This window comes from Ipomoea triloba, chromosome 14 (assembly GCF_003576645.1).
Source record: "Ipomoea triloba cultivar NCNSP0323 chromosome 14, ASM357664v1".
Classification (NCBI taxonomy): domain Eukaryota; kingdom Viridiplantae; phylum Streptophyta; class Magnoliopsida; order Solanales; family Convolvulaceae; genus Ipomoea; species Ipomoea triloba.
Window position 1 is genome coordinate 20,421,883 of NC_044929.1, and position 21,434 is coordinate 20,443,316.

A 21,434-nucleotide genomic window follows, 5' to 3' on the forward strand; every position below is an offset into this window, starting at 1 on the left:
ATTAATTTCCTTTGACTCACATTTTTTATTATTTATCAAACACTAAAAATTTAAAAAATAACTCCATAAATCATTTTTCGGCTTTCCAAACACACTCTTATGAAAAATGATATAATGGGAAGCTTTGTGCTCAAGTAAACTTGGGAAAATGACACTTTTCCCTTAAATTATGTTTTTTTTCCCTTATTGAATTAATCATGTATCTAGTTAAGGTGTTGTTTGAACGGTTAAGAATAAGGTCAAAATAACGAAACTATATGCAATAACTATAAAAAGTTTAGATTTACCTAATTTACGCTAGAGTTCTTCAAGAATTTTATTTTATTTTTTGTTTGACCCTTGGTCCAGCTGTCCACTACCTTCTAAAATGGTAGAATGGATAAACTCTAATATTGTTATGACATCAATATTTTGTCGGCAGATCCAAACCAAACCAAATTGAGAAAATATGGTTGGGGTTTAGAGATTAGTCTAGGCGGCACAACAACACTTACTATTTGTGTAAATAAGTTTGTTAACACATTGACACAATACCAACATGCGCACAATAAGATTAAACACATATGCAAATCATTAAGATTAATAGGTTTGAGTTCTAAACATGAACAAAAACACAATTTTTAAACATGTTGACAACATATATGTTTAGTTAATAGATTATTTCAAATCAATATGACGCAATAACCTATATAGAACTTATTTGTCATGCTATTATAATTTTATTTTTTAAAAATAAAGCTTTATTTTTTTTTATTAAATCAGCAAAATAGTAAATATATTTAAATTCATAACATAACAAGAATATTTACAATATGATTTTACAATGTAGTGTTTGTTCATAGCTACTTTCTCAACCTATTGAAGCACAAAGAATCAACAGTTGCCCCACTGAGTAGGCTAAAACACAAATTTTAATAAGTTATGTAGCAAATTGCGGTATCTACACACAACTAGTGGCTCACATTTAAACCGGACCAAACCCCCTCCCGCGCAATAAAACCATGGTTCCCGCCAAGACTTCCAAGAAGCGCACGGCTCTCGTCGGCCCACGTGTCCCTCCAGGTCACCTCCAACTCCCCGCAAATCCTCACACGTGGAAGTTCAGATCTATCCCGAGCCAGCACCTTCGAGAACCGCCTTCGAGCGTCGGCTCACCGCCCAACGCAATTCATTTCAATCCCTCCCATATATACCTCGATCTCCCCGCAAAATCCCCCATTGATTAAACTCCCATTTGTCTCAAAATCGCGGCGATATGGAAGACGCTAACAACAAGGTTTCCGACGATGAGGCAGAGCTCGCCGGATGCAGGACGCCGGACAGAGAAGAGTGCCGGATTCCGGTGATGAAATTCCCGCCGCCGCCGCCGAGGAAGAAGCGGCTCCGCCTTTTCGGCAAGAAAGAGGTGCCGAAGAGCGCGTATTTTCACTCCCCCGACCTCGAACTTTTCCTTACCATCCCCCTTAGACGTCGAGCCGCCATTACTCAACTAGTGGAGTAGTTTCAAACTTGTATGTATGTATGTATGTAATATGTAAATTCCCCCATATTTTCCGACAATTAGCCGTTTCTGGGAAAATCTTTTCACAGTAATTAGCGGGAATTCAAGTTAGGTCGGAGCTTTTCGAGACTATACATCTTTGGTAGGTTAAGGTTTTGGGTGATTAGGGTTTGGTAGTCTCGGGTTTTGGGTGTTTTGTGTAAATGGCGACTTTTGGAGTTTTGGGAATGCTAAAGTAATGTAATGGAATTGCTGCAATTTGTACGATGAGTTTACTGATTGGTTCTGATGAATGTGGTAGTGAGTTGCAGTGAATGTCAGATAACAAAGGATAACAACTCTGAATACAAGGCTGGCCGGTTATGGGATATAATTGTTTTTACTCTTCTTTCAATTATAATTTCACTATAATTAAAATACAATTCATATAATAAATAAATTTAAAATTTTAAAATCAGGTAATAATTTAATTTAAAAAAAAAAAAACAATCAGTCAAGTGTGAACCATAAGAAATTTTTTTATGAAGTAAAATTAAGAAAATACTAGAAAGTAACTTGCTTTGAAGATAATAGTTAAATAAGTTTTGGAAGTATTCACCAAATAGCAATTAAACCATTGAGTGTAAAAATTTTATTATCAAACTCAAATTTAAAAATGAAATGTAATTAATTTCTATTTTTTTCTATATTTTTTTATTCTCCTTTTTTAATTGAGGAGAAAAGTAAATTTAGATAAGAGTTATCTCTGATAAACAATTTTTTCTTCGCAATGAAGAAAAGAGATTTAGATAATTGTTGTTATGGTAAATAGTTATCATTTTAATTTGAAAAAAGTTAATTTCTTTTTCAGATTTAGAAAAATGTGATAGTTTTACAATATACAAATTTAAAAAAACACTATGTTTTTAATTCCTTTATATTAAAAAAGAAAATTGACAACGTCACCTTATTTTACATCTAAAACATAGATATCGCTTCTTCAAATTTAGAATAAAGTTATGGTTGCATCCTCTTTGAGTAGAAAAAGAGGGCTACATTGTAATCTTTATTAGAATTAGACTAAAAGTAATAATCTTTTCAAAATTTAATAAAAGGGCATTGTCTTTGTAAAATTTAGATTAAAAGCGATCGCTTCGCCTTCTTCAAATCTAATAAAATAATGTCACATTCTTCATATATAAAAAAGAAAGGCCACTGTTTACTTCAAATCCATAAGAAATGATTGTTGTCTAAGAAAGCCCATTGTTTACTCCATATGAAGATGTGTCTAAGAAAGCCCATTGTTTACTCCATATGAAGGTGATGATCTTGCCTTGTTCTAATAAAAAAGAAAACAATATCATCACATTCTTCATATCTAAAGGAAGAATTGCTGCCTATTTTAAATTCAGATAAAATTAAAAGTTATTTTTGACAAATAGTTGTCATTTTGATTTGGAAGAAAGTTATATCCATCCAAATTAGAAAGTGATGGCTTTTGTGTACTTCAAAACTAGAAAAAAAAAAAGTTATGTCTTCGCTTTCTTCATATGTAAAAGAATATGTTAGAGTCACCTTAGCTTATTCAGATCTTGAAAAAAGGTTATCACATTCGTTACAACTAAAAAGGGAGTATGCCTCTTTAAATTTGGAAGAAAGTGATTGTTTCATTCTCGTTGAGTAAAAAAGGAGACTGTGTTATCACAATCTTCAAATCTAGAATGAAGGTCGTTACTTTTTTCAAATCAAAAAAATGACGTTGCTTTTTTTTTTTTTTTTTTTTAAATCCAAAAGAAGGTGATGGTTTTGTCTTCCTCAAACCAAAAGAATAGCGTCGCCCTTCTTAAGATCTAAAAGAAAGGTCATTGCCTACTTCAAATACAGAAGAAATGTTGGTGCTTTCTTTAGATCTAGGTAGAAAAGGTGATGCCAAAGGCCTTGTGGTCAAGCGGCATCCGGTGTACACTCCCATGTGGAAGGGAGTGGGTTCGAGCCTCAGCGAAGTTATCTGTTGACTCGTCAGTAGAATTAGAAACATTGTAACAGAGTCAGTAGAATTAGAAAATGATAATGGCTAAGTCTTTTTCAGATAAAAAAGAAAATGATAGTGTCACGCTTTTCATATCTAAAGAAATAATTGTTACCTACTTTAAATTTAGATAAGATTAACGGATGTCGTGTTCTTCATATCCAAAAGGAAGTGATACATGTCACCTTCTTAATATCTAAAAAGTAACATTATGCTATAATACTTTTATCGGAAAAGAAAAAAAAAGATTCGTCAATTACAAAATTTACCCTTCCTTTTTTTTTTTTTTTTTTTTAAAGATAATATATTAACGCAACTTCAAAAAGAGATGAATCAAAGGTTTGCAGGTACCCTTCACACTCCATTAATGGAGATAATGTGGGATTCACCTTCACAAAATTTTAAAGAAAAGAGGAAAGTTGAAAATTTTAGATTAATTTTTTTAGGTTCAATTTAAAATCAACATTGTGTATTAAAGTATTTTTTTTCCAATTATAAGTTCTAATTACAATATTTGTTGGGGTTAAAAGGCTAATTTGACACTTTCTTTTTCCTTTTTTTTTTTAACCGACACTTTAATATTTCAATAAAAAGTAAATTTGAGAAAACACAAAAATAAAGTTAATTAAAAATGTAGCGTATTCATATTAATTCCAATTTCCATCCCTCCTATAGTCCTATCCATCCTTATAGTATGGGCTAGGGTGTCTTTTTTTTTTTTTTTTTTTTTTTAGTACTATTACAGTATTAAGTACTATTGACTCCGTTACAATGAGTATTTGTTTATAGCTACTTTCTCAACCAACTGAAGCACAAAAGGTCAATATCGCCTCCACCGAAACTCAAACTCACCCCTCCCATGTGAGGGTGCAACTGATTACCACTACATCATCACAAGGTCGTTGGCTTATATTTGTCTTATATTGTGAATTTTTATGTTTTGTGTAATGAATTTTGTACCTAAAGAGTATAAATTATGTATCTAAAATAAATTAGTAATTCTGTATTATGTTATTAATTTATGTCTTGTGTTGTGAAATTGTGGTTATGAACACAAATTTTGTACCTAAATCATATTTGAAAGTAAATAAATATAAGAATAAGCGTCAAATAGGCTATCAAACTGCACATGCTAATTCAATTTGGCCACTTAACATAAAAAAAATTACAATTAAATCTCTAAACTAACCAATTTCATGCAATTTGTCTAAAATGCAAGTCACTAAAAAGGTCACCCAAAAAAAAAAAAAAAAACACTCCAGAGACAGAGTCTCTTCGTCTTTGGCGTTCTGTTTTTTTTTTTTTTTCAATAATTATTTTTAAGTTTTTATTTAAAAAAAATAATAAAATAAATTTGGGGTGAACTGTTAGAAACCTGCAAATTGGACAAATTGCATAGAATTGGTTAGTTTAGATACTCAATTGTAATTTTTTTTAGGTTCAGTGGCCTAATTGCATTATCATGTGCAGTTTGATAACCTGTTTGACCCTTATTCCATAAATATATAACATGTGTATGTTTCTTGTATTCTGATTTTTTGTGTCCTGTATTATAAATTTTATACCTTACGAGTATGAATTTTCTACCTCATTGTTTCGATTCAGGATCCATAATGCTATTTGAACACTGATCCATGATATAATTTGCTTCCTCCAATGAGGTGGACTACTATATTGGATTATAATTTCATTTCGTGATTAATGATAATTGAGGCCCAGCTTCTATTCGTATTTAAAATTGAATTTGGGCCATTAGCCCATTAGCTCAAAGAAGATAAATTTTGGGCTTGTAGACTGTTACATGAATTCCTTTTCAATCTTTTTTCTGTGTTGAGTAAAAAAAAAGAACAATCATTATTCCATGTGTGGACCAAAAATAAAAAGTACATTATTTTTGTATTGAAGGTACATTATTTTTATACTGTAGGTACATTATTTTAGGGTACATTATTTTTGTACTGAAGGTACGTTATTTGATATATTGTCAAATAATGTACCTACAGTACAAAAGTAATGTATCTTCAGTATAAAAATAATATACTTTTTATTTTTGGTCCACACAGATGTGTGGACCATGGTCCATGCAATAATTTTTCAAAAAAGAATAGTAGCATAGTAATTTAACGAGTTTTTCACACTTTTGATCTCACGAGTATTGTGACACTAACAATTTTGATCCACAACTTTCAAAATTTATATAATTGATTTACGGGTATTAATTTTTTAGCGCAAATGATCATTCTGGTGAAACCTCTATAAAATTTTCACCATAAAAGAATATTTCCACTTTATATCAGAGGTATAATGGTCGTTTCCTTTTGCGGATATTTCACTGGAATGATCATTTGTGCTAACACTATATTGTTAGTACCATAATACTCGTGCGATCAAAATTGTGAGTAACTCTAATGTAATACGGAGTACATTGGAACTGAACTTTTATTGGAGAAAACGTAGTGGTAAAAGAAAAAGACCATTATACCCCTGATATAAATGGGAATAATTTCTCCAGTGAAAATTTGATAGAAATTTCACCGAAATGGCTATTTGAGCAAAAAAATTAATACTTGTGGATCAATTATGCGATTTTTGAAAGTTGTGGATCAACTTTGTTAGTGCCACAATACTTGTGAGACCAAAAGTGTGAAAAACTCTAATTTAAATAAAGAACTTTTTTCCAATTTTTAGTCCCACTATTATTTGATCGTTTTTCACATATCTCAAACTATTCATTTAAAAAAAAATAGTCCCACAACTATTGGATAATTTTCACATTTGGTCCCACGAGTTTTAAAATATTGTCACATTTGATCCTTCGGCCAAATTTCTAGTCATCAATGATTAAAATAAATGTCATAGAAATTAACAACTTTTTCAGTCAAGATAAGTCACTTAACTATTACGCACTCATGGTCACTAACATAGGGAAACAAATTTGGTTACCAGTATCCGAATATAATGCTGGAGGACCAAATGTGACAATGTTTTAAACATAGTGGGATCAAATATGAAAACAATAATAGTTGGGGACTAACTATAAAAATGATTCAATAGTTGTGAGACCAAAATGTGAAAATGATTCAATAGTTGTGAACAAAAAAAAAATCATTAAATTAATATATACTTTTGAGGGATTTTAAAAATTTTCTTATGTGGTTCAGAAATTAAAATAGAATGGTAATTTTAGTATCATTTAGTAGAAGAAGATCAATTATTAAATTATCTTTTTTAGTTTTCAATTTTTAAATATGTAAAAATATTATGAAATATTATAAAAATTTCCAATTTAATTTTATTTTTGAGGTGGTGAGTGATTATTTATTTATTTACATATAGTATGAGTATTTGCTAAAGGTGGTCGATCACATATTAGTTTATGATTAAATAAATCTTGAATTAGAGTTGATATATATAAGTTCAAGTCTTTAATTGATTTGATCTCATGGATGAACTTAATATTGGAATTAGCTCATGAGTCCTAGAATCGAAACTGTCACAATTATATCTTAACTAGACATCCTCATCTTAAGCGTCCTAACAAGTAACAATCCTTCCTCACTTATGAACGCTTTTTAGAAGATGGGGATCGAGCATATTTAACGCTTACTTAACTAGGGGTGTTGGAAGATAATACTATAGAAGCAAGAAAAGTGGCCTAAAAGTATTTGCAAAAGGTGATCATATGTTAATATAGGATTTAATCAACCATGAATCAGAATTGGCACAAGTTCAACCCCTTATCAACTCGAGTCCATGGATAGGCCTAAGTCTAGAATCAGTCCAAAGAAGTCCTAGACTTGAAACTCATCCAATCCTATGTTAACTATATCAAATTTGAACTTTTTTTAAGAGATATATTAAAGCTTGCAATTTGACTATTATTAGTATTTATATATTTATAATGAAATTAATTCCTGATTTCATATTTAAACGATGCAAACCTTTCACACTTTTTGTTTTAGTACCGTTGACTTTGTTAGAATGTAGTATTGATTCATAACTATTTTCTCAACTAAGTACAAACCGTCAAACCTTTCACACCTTATGAACACTTTTTAGTGGGTGGGGAGCAGATTTGACTTGTACTTGACTAGAGGTATAGGAGGTAACACTAAGAAGAAGAAGCAATCTAAAGGGCGTAAAAGTAATTACACGGACGTTTCATACATCACATGGTAGCATGTGGGCCTCCAAATGCTTATATTCGTGCCTCACATGACTACAGAAATGGCGAAATCCCAATCTTGCCCATCTCTTTCCCCAACACCCCATGTGGGTGACACATCATAAACAAATCCCCAATTAGATTAATTGTTTTGACTCTTCTTTCGCTTTCTTTGACCTTTTGCCCTTCCTTTAATCGCCTTTTTCCATTTCAATGACGCAATCTTTTCCCTTAAAAAGAATGGGATAAAACCAATGAGTTTGGCACGTGTTCCAAAACGCTTAGGGACTGTTTGGTTTGGGTGCATACGTGTATTTATAAATTCTTTTCTAGTGATGATAGACTATGGTTCTGTAGAACTTATTTTAGAATTTATAATTTTTTAAATAATTAGTAAGTTATAATTTTTTAAACTATTAATAAGCTATAAGCTTTATTTGATAAAACATTGAAAGTTTAAAATAATAACTTATGTTGAGACACTGCCCGTAAAATGACACCATCTATCCTTCATTAATCAAAATCCTAATATCTTAGTTTATTCCTTGATGTCTTTTCGCACTTATCAGTTAATTTAGCAATTAATTTTATCAGACACTTTAACTTTAATTAGTTAGCTTATTTATGTACTAACTTTTTAGTTTTCAATTATCTTTTTAGCTAGGCGTGCCAAATAGAACCTAAGTAAAGGTGATACAAGAATATATATATTTTTAACACGTATTCTTTATGGGTTATATCAATCTAATTAATTTAATAATCACACAATAAGTTTGACTCTACAACATAATTATTCGCGTTTTAAGGAATTCACATCAACAAATCTAGTGATATAAATGCTAGTCACTTAACTCGATCAACTTGGTCTACAAGCAAACTTATCTTGTAGCACTAGTGAACTCCTGAGACTGCAGATGATCGGCAAGCTGTGGAAGCGTCACCGGAGTACTAGCGACGGTGAGGGAGCTGGCCATCTGTCTGTACTTCGGTCGAAGGCCGCGCAGCACATACAAAATTTGCTCCTCCGCCGAGAGTGGCCGCCCGGCGAGAGACAAGGCCTCGACCAGCATCTGGGCTTTCCCCGGGTATTCCGACGGCGTGGTGTTGCCCTGACGCAGCGTCTAGAACTGCCCTAGAAGGCTGAGGTAGCGCGACCGAGTGGAGGCGGAGAGTGCGGCGGTAATGGACTCCCTGACCTCACGCGACGTTTCTCTCCCCACCGCTAAGTACATGACCTCATCGGACAATGAGGAAACTATCAGCGATAAAATTAGCTGATCTTGCTGAATCCAATCGTGGTATGCAGGATTCGTGGGAGCAATCGTCGGAGAGGCGGAGGCGTCCGTCGGCGTTGGTGATCCAAGGTTGGCCGGCGGACACGGCAAGCTGCCATCTAGGTAGCCCAAAAGACCCTGACCTTTCAGAAAGGGATAGATTTGGGTACGCCAGTAGAGGTAATTGCGGGAGGTTAATCTTTGAGAGACGAGATGGTGACCGGCCGTGAGGGGGTTTGGGGTGGCCGGAGGTGGCGCTACGGTGGAAACCGTAACAGCGGTGGTGGTGGGAGGATTAGCCATCGGTTTAGGAAGATTAGAGAGAAAATCGCCTAACACTGCTGATACCAGATGAACGATTGATTTTCTGTTCAACGATTAGAGAGAGAGATACAGTCCTATAAGAAAGAGGACACAAAACTCTCCTATTCTAATGCTATTACATTATTGACTGAGTACTGATATAATAATAAAACTATACATAATATTATAAAGAGTACTTAGAATATGGTTAATAACTTAGTTACCATAGTCGTCTCAAAAGTATTATCATGGCACAAGTTGCTTGAATCTAATATACACAGCTTCTTTGTAGTCTAGATAACACATTTTCATCTTTATCTGATTTCACTATTTGTATTAGGTTATTAATGGTGGTCTAGGCGGCTAGCCGGCTAAGCGACCGCCTAGGCCGCCAAAGCACCGCCTAGTCTGCTTAGGCGCTGACCGCCTAGGCGTCGACTAGACCGACTAGGCCTTCAAGTCGGTCGATTAACTATTGTTATTTTTTTAATGGGTTATTTCACTCAAAACAACATCGTTTTGAGCGAAATAATCATAAATTGTACAAACTTGAGATATTTTTTAGGTTAATATTTAATATTTTAGTATTAACTATTGAAGTATTATATAATTTATAATTATTAGTCTTTAAAAAATTAAAAATACTTTTAAAAAATTAAAAAATAAAAAAATACACGGGTGCCTAGGCGCCGATTAATCCCCGGCTAGGCGTCCTAGGCGCTAGGCGCTCCCCGAGCGGCGAGCGCCTAAGAAACGCCTAGCGATTTTTACAACCATGATTGTATATAACTAGAGCTATTCGATTATATTACTTAGCTTCTACACTTTTTTCAATCACCCTGCACAAAAATGCATGAAGCTAAGTCTAATCATACTTGATCAATTATACTTTCATTATTAAAAACTTTAGAACCTCATTATAAATAGAATATCAATATCAAAATTCACAAGTTGAAAATTTTAATATGCATGTTTGTATGTATTATATTTAAAAATAAAGAATTTGAATAGTAATAATTTACTGGCATATAGGGAATTACAAATTCGAAAAAACAGAATCTCTCGATAATTTACAAGAAAAGTTGCAATTTCTTTATTCAATAAAGACTGGTCAAATACTCAAATCTTTACTGTTATAGCATCTTTGCTTCATCTACTACTGAATGATCATATTAAATAGTCAAAAGATTCCTTAGGAAACGTTTCAAGATTTTCGTCTATGCTCGTTCACATTAAAGTTAGTAACTACCTGGTTGTAATTAGTTATTATCTAGATTTCAGTATTCAAGGTAGGGATTGAATAAGTCCGTAAAACAATTTATATATATATATATATATATATGAAATAGATTCAAATTTATCAAAAATAATGTTAACTTGGAAAGAAGAAACTAAAATGCAGAAAAATTATAAGAGCGTTGTAGCATCAGTCACTCAGAATAAAATGAATTACAACGATATAGTTGAACACTCAAGTTATATTACTCACAACAAACAAGCACTTCGTTATTTTACGGAAGTGATGACAAAATTTCTTGGAAATATGTTTTACAAGAGAGGGGGAGAAAAAAATAAAGATTCCGAAGTTGTAAAACCAGTAGGAAACCAATCTACCAACACCAAGGTATTTATAGGAGAAGTTGACATAATTAGCAATTAAATTAATAATGGCATTAAACAATTCTGATTTAAATTTAGATTTGTTATTTATAAGAGAAAAAGTATTACATTTTTCATAATAAATAATTTTGATATAATACTTTTGAAAAAAATGTAATACTTTTAAATCGAAATGTAAAAGTAGTGTATTTTCCCTTAAAAGTATTACATTTACCCTTATAAGTAACACAAATTTTATTCATGATCAGTATTACATTTGAGCACATAAGTATGACATTTGTGCGTATAAGTATTATATTTTCATCTTGACTCAATCCAATCCAAATCGTCTCACGGTGAGACGGTCTCACACAAGTTTTTACCTATATATATATATATATATATATATATATATATATATATATATATAATAGTAAAATTTGGCATGGAGAAAGTAAAAAATGTGGGCTATTTTGAAAGGATTCAACCTGTTTTGGGATTTGGATGCTCGAAAAATGGTGGTTTAGAGTGATTAAAAGTGTATCAAGAGCCAAAAGACTTTGTGGTCTAGTGGCATCCGATTTACACTATCTGTGGAAGAGAGTGGGTTTGATTCTTTCTTCAAAAGTTTTACACTTTCTCATATAACTAATAAACATTTTATTCTTTATTAGTATTACATTTTTCAGTATAAGTATTACATACATTTGATCTTGACCCGTCGCGTATCACAAACACGGATATGTGAGGCAGCCTCACATAAGTTTTTGACATAAAAGAGTAACACTTATGCGGATATGTGAGGCGGCCTCACATAAGTTTTTGACATAAAAGGATAACACTTATGAAACCGTCTCACGAGTCTCAATCCATAAGAGAGGTTGAATCTGTGATTAATGGATCGAATGTTTGACTGAATCTGGCATGTCTCACGGATTGATGAGACGCGGGAGATGGTCTCTCTGCCTTATATTTTATATTATATTAATGCTGAAGATAATGTGTGATCAATTATAATCACTCTTAGTAGTGATGGTCGACGAACACTACCTCACAAAGAAACTCATGCCGACATGCCATAATTTCCCCTTGCCTTACCTACATGATTTACGACCCCCCCCCCCCCCTCCAAACTCAACTCTTATTGTTAGGTTCTATGGGGTCTGATCAATTGGACCACGAATGCTGCCATATGCTCCTGGATGTATATACTCTCTCGAATACTCGCCTTCTAACATTAATCAACAAAGGACCATATAAATTAGGTCAGATTGTTTATAGTTAACAAACTCAAATCGAGAACGTAATCAAAATACAGCTTCCTAAAAAATTGAACTTAGAACTTTGTAGTTATCAGACTAACTATTCGACCAATTTCATTTCGACTAACTCGGTTTAGATCGAGCAATCCCTCTGGTTCAGATTTCTCTCTTGCAAGTAAAAAGTGAAAATAGGGAGAGGCCTAGGTCCATATATGGAGAAGTACGTGAAACCAAAATCCTCCATGAATAATGTGGTAGGTGAAGGGGGTGAATCGAATTAAATTGAAGGGTGGTCTGAATACAAAATTTAAATACTTAGCGCCGTATGAGAGCATGTGGTGTCATGAGAAAGGAAAGGCAAAATAATTTTAGTAAAATTATTAAAGAAGTGAACGTTAGATAGAAAGGTAGGAACGAGGGCTGCCTTACACATTTACATGATTGTATATAGCAACATAGAGTACGTAGGGGTCATCTTGTGCCGGTGGTTATATCACCTGGGCCCCTCCCCCGGGTTAACTAGGGATATGGTGAATTCATCCATCACACCCATGCTCAACAACCGCAAATTTTACTCTAAGCATTATGGTCCAAGTGACAAAATAATGTCATTTTGATTAATGAAAAAAGACGGATGAAACGGCCTCCATTCCGCGCAACTGCAGTTTTCTTTTAACACAACTGCAGTATCAGTTCAACACAACTGTAGTTCCAAACAGACGAAACGGCCTCATCAACACAACTGCAGTTCCAGACGGACGAAACGGCCTCCGTTTCGTGCAACTGCAATTCCCTTTCAACACAAGTGTAGTATCAGTTCAACATAACTGTAGTATCATTTGAGATGAACTGCAATATCAGTTACGGAGATTTATGGGAGCTGTTTCTCCCACTTATTAAAACGACGTCGTTTTGTGACCATGGTCCACAATGCATTGTGGACCGCGGTCCACAGTATAAGGACTGGTCAACAACGGTGATTTTCTGAATATATATAAAAGGCATGTTGAGGTTAATATTCAAGTGTGAATTAAGTAAATTTCGTCATATGATTTTACATTATTCACAAGGAAGTTAGTTTACTACCTCAAATCAAGAATATAATAATGTCAATAGATTAACCACTAATTAGACTCCTAACATTTTATGTAGTTACCAATTAAGTCAGCAGTCTAATCAACTTGATTGAGATTGTTTGAGAAGAGGTAGTTGAAATTTCTGACTATTTTAGTGTTTTAGAACTATGATTTATTTTAATAATAATTAAGGTTCTCAACTTTTTCAAGTTCCAAACACCTTTTAATAAATTTATTGTGGTTAGTGATAATTCATTAATATACTTTGGAGAGCCTAGATTGGCAAATCTAATGGAAGATAGATGATGAAGAAATGTGTGATGGGAGATAATATTCCAATTGAAATTGATGAACAACACAATTGTCACGTTTCTTTTGTTACACAAAATGACATGCATGAAGAGATGGCTCATCTAATGGCCGGCTAAAGCTCATCACCACACAAAATGACATGTTATTGTCTTAAATACTTGGGATTCATTCAAAGGTATTGTCTCGATGGAACAAAATAAACCTTCAAGTCATGTAAGGGCTCTTTCATAAATAACAGTTAGCTGATTGGATTAGTGGATTTGACAACTTGATAGCATTAACTGGTTGTAAAAGGATATTTGATAAGTTAGTTGTTAGTTGATAATTAATTACATGAAAAAGACACACGCTATCTTATCCATACTCGCTCCAATCGGATTACCATTACTCGAAATGGTAAAACCCAAAAGCAGACTAGTTTTTATGGCAGTCCAAACCCTAGGATACCCCTTCATCAGTAACTTATATTATGAAATAAAGTCCAAGAAAGAAAGCAAAGTTTACTGTACAATTCATTAAGTATTCTGAGAGAATTATTGCTGAATGCCCATTCCAGGTTATTTTACTCCCAGGTAGAGATCTCAGTCATTAAATAATTTCCTCCAGTACAATAAAATCTGCAAAAATCACCCATTGCATGCAGTTAAAAAAGAGCGCAGTAAAAAAGTAAAAAAGTAAAAAACCCCTCCATATAATTTACCCAGAAGTAGAGAATCAATCGGGATTTACCCAATACACACTGTCAAGTAATAATTGTGATCGAGTTTTTGAAAAAGAGAAAGGGTAAAAACTGGGTAGATAGTTTATTGAGTAATTTCAGGTTTGAAAGAGGAAATGAGCATTGGATACCAACAGGGAGCCTGCAGAACACAAGAAAAAGGAAGGAATCTAATACGTAGATTCAAGAAATTGTTCAGTAGTAACACCAGAAACAACCACACAGTAATTCTGAATCCGCATTTGTTTAATTCCCACAATTATTTAATGACCCACCGACCTTGTTCGTAGAAATATTGGAATCCCTGTCACGTTTCCCATTTTCTATGCCCACACAATTCTTCTTCAGAAGATTTTAAATGACTTTGAAATACAATGATTAAACAAAACCTCACTTAGCTTAGCTTGCTGTCATGTTTTAGTGGAGCGATAAATGGTTGGATTTGTTTTGAGTTAATACTAATTTAGTCTTGTAGTATAGTGGTTTTTCTCGATTTAGTCCTAAATGACATTTTGTTCGTAATTAGGTCTTGGACTTTGATTGTTTTACCCGACTGTGTCTTCTCTTAAGATATAACTCGGTAATTTCATCTCTATTAACACTCAATTAAGTCTTCCACTATAGTAGTTTTATCTAAGTTAATCTTTGATTATAGTGATTTTACCAAATTTAGTCTTCAAAGTATAGTGATTTTTATCTATTTAGTTTTTTATTCCAACTGTCGATGACTCAATTGGGTAAAACCAACAAAGTCGATGACCTAATTAAGCATAACAAGTCGTTTAGGACTAAATCGAGAAAAATCACTATAATCGATAACTAAATTGGGTATTAACTCAATTTGTTTTAATTGAGCCAAGTTTTCTAAAGGTATTTGTACACTCGTTTATTTACAATAAGATCAATTAGATGCCAAAGACCTTATGATCTAGTGGCACTCGGTTTACACTCTCACGTGAAAGGGAGTGGGGGCGACTGTTGACTTTTTGTGCAAATTAAAGTTACCAAAGATACTTTTTTTTGAAGATTACCAAAGATACTTTTTTTTTTTTTAGAGAAGATTACCAAAGATACTTATTCACCGATTTTGAAATTTTGCTACTATTAGCGCCATGCAAAGTTATCAATATGAGTTAGTCAAACAGTTAGCTTAATTGGTAACCACAAAATTTTAAGATTTACCTCAATTAATATGGTCTTTTACCAACTAAAGTTTCAAGATGAACTTCACACAAAACACATCTTCGAATAGCAACTGGAAATTTTCCCTTAAATAAAGCTATGAATTATCTAGATCTGTTAAATGGTGTATGGTGTGGTAAAATGATGAGATGGTTGCATGGAATACCATACTGATCTCCATAAAAGCTGATCTGATGGATCTCCAAACGAGGTTCAAGAACCTGATGAACAAAGAGAAGGAAAATAATGGAATCCCATTAGTTTGACGATGACAAGCAGAGGGTAAAATAATATATAGAAAAAAACACACCAGACAGTTACATGTCAGTAAGAACATGTGATGCTGCCATGCCACACCCATAAACTCGAAACACTCGTCAATCCTAACATATAATATCAAAACATAAACGTCTAGTCTCACTATCTCTCCATCAATTCAAACTTTTAGCTGAAACTAAACACAACCCCATCAATTCAAACTTTTAACTGAAACCAAACACAGCTCATCAGTTCAAACTTTTAACTGAAACTAAACACAGTCCCTATCAGTTCAAACTTTTAGTTGAAACGAAACATAAACCTGTCCAAACTTTTAGTTGAAACTAAGCACAACCCCATCAGTTCAAACTTTTAGCTGAAACTAAACACAGCCTCATCAGCTCAAACTTTTAGCTGAAACGAAACATAACCCGTCCAAACTTTTAGTAGAAACTAAATACAGTCCCATCAATTTAAATTTTTAGCTGAAATGAAACACAACACAGCCCAGACCTTCTCACCCCATTCTCCTCATTTACTATAAATACCACCCTACACCTCACCTTGCCACTGTCTAGCCTCATCAACCAACACACACTCTCTCTCTCTCCTCTCTCTCTCTCTCTGAGCTTAGCTCTTCATCAATGGAGTATTACATGGACGAGAAATGGAAGCTATCGAGGGATGATCCATACAGCCATTCATATTCGAGCTCGAGCAATCCGACATTAATGAGGAGCTTCTCCCAAGCAAGCCCTTCAACTTCAAGCCATCCCCTTCCCAGGAGCTTTTCGCAGAAGAATCCATCTTCATCTTCTTCTTCCAAATCTCGCTTCTCGAAAAGCTCGTCGCAGTTCACGCGCAAGTGCAGCAACTTGGCCAAGGAGCAGAAGGCCAAGTTCTACATCGTCAAGCGATGCATCGGCATGCTTGTGCGCTGGAATAAGCACCGAGACGACTCTTAGATTGAAAGGAGGGTTTAATTTCCGCCATGGATGAACCTTTTGCAGACAAGTTTTGAGGAGATCGGAGAGATCAGATCATATGCGCCATATATCTATCTTACATGTTTCTCTGTCACTCTGATCTGTGTATTTGAATTAGAATGTAATTTGAATCAGAAAAATGTGATATATATCATATATAGGTTTTTAATGGGGATTTATTTGTCTTTTGCTGAATATATATGATCTGAATTGCATATCATATGATTCTGTGTTTAGAAAGTAGAATGTTCAGTAAGTTCTCTTTCTCTCTCTCTCAATCTCAGCTCTCTTTCTCTCTCTCTCTATAATATTCAGTTGTTGTTGATTATGGGGTGGAAAGATTCCTTCTTGGAATTGGAATTCTCAATTAAGTATATCAAGGCATTTAGTGAATATTATATCCACCTTGGAAATACAAACTGTTGTCCACCACTTGTCCCCTTTCACATAATAAAAAATTGGGATCTGCAAACATTAACCTTAAATCCAACTTCCACCATCATGGAATTTAATGCCAGCTGGTGGGTAAAAAGTAAAAACCAATACTCTCTTTCTATAATCGGTGTAAAAGTAACTTAATGCGGCATGGGCAGTTCAATTGGTCACGTGATAAAATTTGAGAAGAAAGATCAAAGATCGAGTCTTACTAGTGACAGGTGAGAGCAACCTCTCAAAGTGAGGAGACTCCTGGTGTGCAGTAAGAATCAATCTGTGTGCTCAGCTGAGTTACTATGATTTACATCCTCTCATATTTATTAAGTTTGAAAAATGATAGGCCTTTTAAGAAAGAGTTGTGCAGTGTGAAAATATGAACACAATTTCTTATCTATAAAAGATAAAATTCTCTCACCACCGGTCTCATAGAATGGCAAAGAGGTAAATTAGGGTAACTCGTTCGTTCACAAGGTGGAGTACCAGCAAGTATCTAGTGACCACAAGGAGTCTGTCACACTAGGTTAAACTCTCATACTCAGAGCTCGATATTATATCCTTGTTCATAATCTATCGCGCAAGAATCAACTGAATTATTAGACAATGAGCACAGTTTTTGATGAAGGAAATTTATATTTGAAGTGTGGCAAATCAAAAGATGAACATCATATTTATAGAACTTTGACCTGGGATATTAGCACTACACAGCCTCAAAAAGAGTACACATTGGAAAGAAAACCTCTGGTCTGGCCTGAATGGGATGCAACAGAACAAAAGTTTTAATGAAGTGTCACTGATAATTACTGCAAAATCCCAGATCAGATCAGCAAATATGATAGAGCCAGGAACTCTGTTCTGTTCTTGAGCATGTAAGTTTGCTGCCATGTATGCCAAAGTTCTCACAAGTCAGCAAGCAATGAGTGGCTCATATAGTCCACACTAGCCTAGAAGCTCTGCAGGCACAACCTACCTACCTAGCTACATCTTGAAAACTCCATACTTGGGGTATGTTCCAAAAAGGTATTCCAGGTTTTCATCGTTATTGTCCTATAATTTTAGTGTAAAAAGTAAATTCAGAGATGAGTACAATGTTGATCACGATTGATTAATTTGATAATTATAAAATTTCAAGTTTGGTTCCTTGGCTAAATCTACTTAGTTTCAGAGATTCACTTAGGCCGTGAATTTACAATTTTTTCATGTGATTTTCTTGTATTAACTTCTTAGGGATTCTTGTATTAACTTCTTAGGGATTCGGAGTATAAGACTTTGTTAGGATCAAACATTTACCACTATGTCAAAAGTTATAGCTCGTAGCTTATGCGCAACTTTATTTTATATACCGCCGCACATTTGGACTTAACCCTTTACTGGCAATTCTCTCAACAATCACTTAGCCATATTGTACTAGACTTGGCTCTTATCGACCTTTACCCAATAATCCACCTAGCTATACATGGTGCTGGACTTAGCCATTATTGGCCTCCGCCTAACAATCCCCTAACCACATGTTGCTAGACTTGGCCTTTACCAACCTTTTGCCCAATAATCTCCCCTCCTAGACTAGCTATTCCTCTTGTTGGAAGTCAAATGCATGACCTGGCTTTGATTCTACTTGTTAGGATCAAGTGCTTACCACTACGACAAAAGTTATAGTTTGTAGCGAATACGCAATTTTATTTTCTTATACCGTTACACATTCTTTAGAGTCAGGGTGCTTACGTAATCCTTAATTTACCTTCGCTCAATAATTTTCCTAGTGTTATTATACTTGACCCTTACCCGCCTTGGTCCAAAACCCTTTGTGTAATTCGTTTTGATTTGGGAGATAAAAATCTCTAAAGTCGGGACAATGTTGTGAAAATTTTGGGTGGTTTTCTTATTTATTGAGACCTTGAGTAGGTCAAGTTGTTTCAAATTTTTATTATTCTCAGTAAGGAGGTTTATCATATAAAAAGAAACAAAAAAAAATATACAGTCAACCAAAAAAAAAAAAACAATCAAGAAAGTTGGACACAAAATAAAATAAAAGTATAAGAGAATTTTGGGAGTGAGTGGTTCATTGGCTTTCTGAATTTGAGTTAATCAGCTATAAATAATTTAGATTAATTTACCCTCTTATGTACTTGATCGGTTAGGTTACAAGACATATTTATCTAGTGTATATCCATAACAGCAAATTTTCTTAGTCACCCAACAAAGTAAAGTTAATAACATTATATTTGTAATACGAAATCTGTTTTAAGATAAGCCAGACATTAATGTAGGACCTCTGATCTGATCACGCACTCATTACACTACATAGGAAGCTAAGGAAACATATAGGGATCTTTTTGATGATGTTACCCACACAACGAACGTCTAGTGCGTTCCCTGAAGAGGAGGGCCGGGTGAGGCTGAAGGCAGGTAAAACGTGCAGTGCAGCTGGCCGGAAAAAGACAAACTGGCCTGGTTGAGCTTCAATTCGAAGGTGCTTATGAGTTGGAAAAAAGTAACACCACGTTCCCTTCAAACCGCTGTCATTTCACGTTGCCTCCTGTCAACCCAATTAGGCCCCCATTCAACCATCCAGCTAGCTCCACTTGCGTAGTCTTCTCACCCCCCACGCCATTTTTGCAATCCAAGCTCATAAACATCCACAGATTCAGAGATCAGATAGCCCTGCCTATAACGTTATGCGTCCAGGCTACTTCAGACGCAGATTGTTGTGTCGTCAAACGCAGATTGTTCATCAATTTGCGTTCGTGCTACTTTAGACGCAAATTGTCCACAACTTCAGACGTAAATGACTGATTCGAGGAGTGATATAGCAACAGCGCAGGGCGGGCGGGGTGATGTTACTTACGCCAGGACCCAGCGCGCATCCTGCGAGAAATAGTAATAATATCATTTCGCTATTGCTGAATTATTTTGCTGGGTACGTGGCGACTGACATGTATGTTCTTGCACCAACTTGACAAGTAGTGGGGGATTGCAAAGGGCTTGCATGGGAGGGTTGCCCCGAATGGGGTCTGGGCGAGCCTCTGCTGAATTAGTCGGTTTGGATATTGGTACACTATGTTTAATTTAAAGAACCAACTGATATAGTTCAATGGCCCAACCTTAATGTGGTTATTAGGAAATGTGTTGATTAGCACGAATCGAATGAAACAAATGATTAAGTTGGAGCGTGATAATGTATTGGAGCTATTGAAGTTGGAATGAATTTGCTCTTTTCAACATATACACGAGAAATTAAAGCTAATAAATGTCATATTAGATGACCTATAAATTAGAAGGTCAATAGATGTATGGGCTTTCGGTTTTGTGATTGCCCACAAGAGGGAATCAGACTACTTATTTAACAAGTTGGTGCCTCTTCTATGCACTTTATCTAGTTTGGTTGTGTTTTTTCTAGTTGAATTATAAAAAAGTTTGAGAAATTAAGCGAAATGCATATAATGTATGATGGGATATGAGTTTGGTCTGAGTGGGTGAAAATGCCAGCCGCGCAAAATAAGTGAACTCAAGAGGCAGGTCTCGCGCTTGAAAGCACGATTGGACGATCAGGGAAGGAGTGTATAAGATTGAGATTAACCCGGTCGACTGGCTCGTGTTGGCAAACGAGTAAAGTGAGATCTTTTGAGCTTAAGGAGACTCGGCCGAGAGAGGGCATGAAGTGGCTAAGTTAACTTAGGTAAGTCCTTACGAGTTAGTGGTCATCAAGGCAAGAGGCCGACTGAGTTTAGGGGTCAGACCAACCAGAAGGAATGCCGAGAGAATGGCTCTCACGGTCGGACGGAGTGAAAGGAGTTCCATGCTCTGAGAAGGTTCGCCTTAAGAACTGAAGCGCCAATCCAATGGACATTTATAATTGCGAGAGTAAATGAGAATAAATAGGGATATTTAATGTACTTTATTAAGATCAATTATGAGCTTGAGACATGAGTAATAATGTTGTAACGGTCAGGGAGGTTAAGTATAAAAGGCCTTCCCTAATCATTTGAAAGAGAGAATATTTTTTGAGAATACAAAGCACAAGAATTCTAGAGGCGGATTAGAGTTTATATTGAGTTTTTTTTGTAGTGTTGGCCCGTCGGCTGACCTCCTGTTGGTCAGAAAACCATCAATGTATGATAGTAATTTTCAGAGAAATGCATTATTTGTTGCAGGCTGTCAATCAGAGAGTAAATTTAATATGTAAAAAAATAAAATAAAATTCTTATGCAGAGAATTCCATTCGTGAGCGACAAAGAAGAAATATGTCGTTATTTCAAAAAGAAGAAGAAATATGTCGTGATCAAAACTGTGTTTGTTTGGGTCCGTTTGTTTGTGTAGGAGAGAATTGAAAGGTATGGAATTCGATATTATTAACTGGT

General features: G+C 34.7%; 1 protein-coding gene across 1 annotated transcript; it reads left to right on the forward strand.

Moving 5' to 3' along the window:
• The first annotated feature begins 16,242 nt into the window (after positions 1 to 16,242).
• LOC116005174 lies at positions 16,243 to 16,880 on the forward strand. Its single transcript, XM_031245428.1, has one exon. The coding sequence runs from the start codon at positions 16,303 to 16,305 to the stop codon at positions 16,621 to 16,623; it is 321 nt and encodes a 106-aa protein (XP_031101288.1). The 5' UTR covers positions 16,243 to 16,302; the 3' UTR covers positions 16,624 to 16,880.
• Positions 16,881 to 21,434: the final 4,554 nt, after the last annotated feature.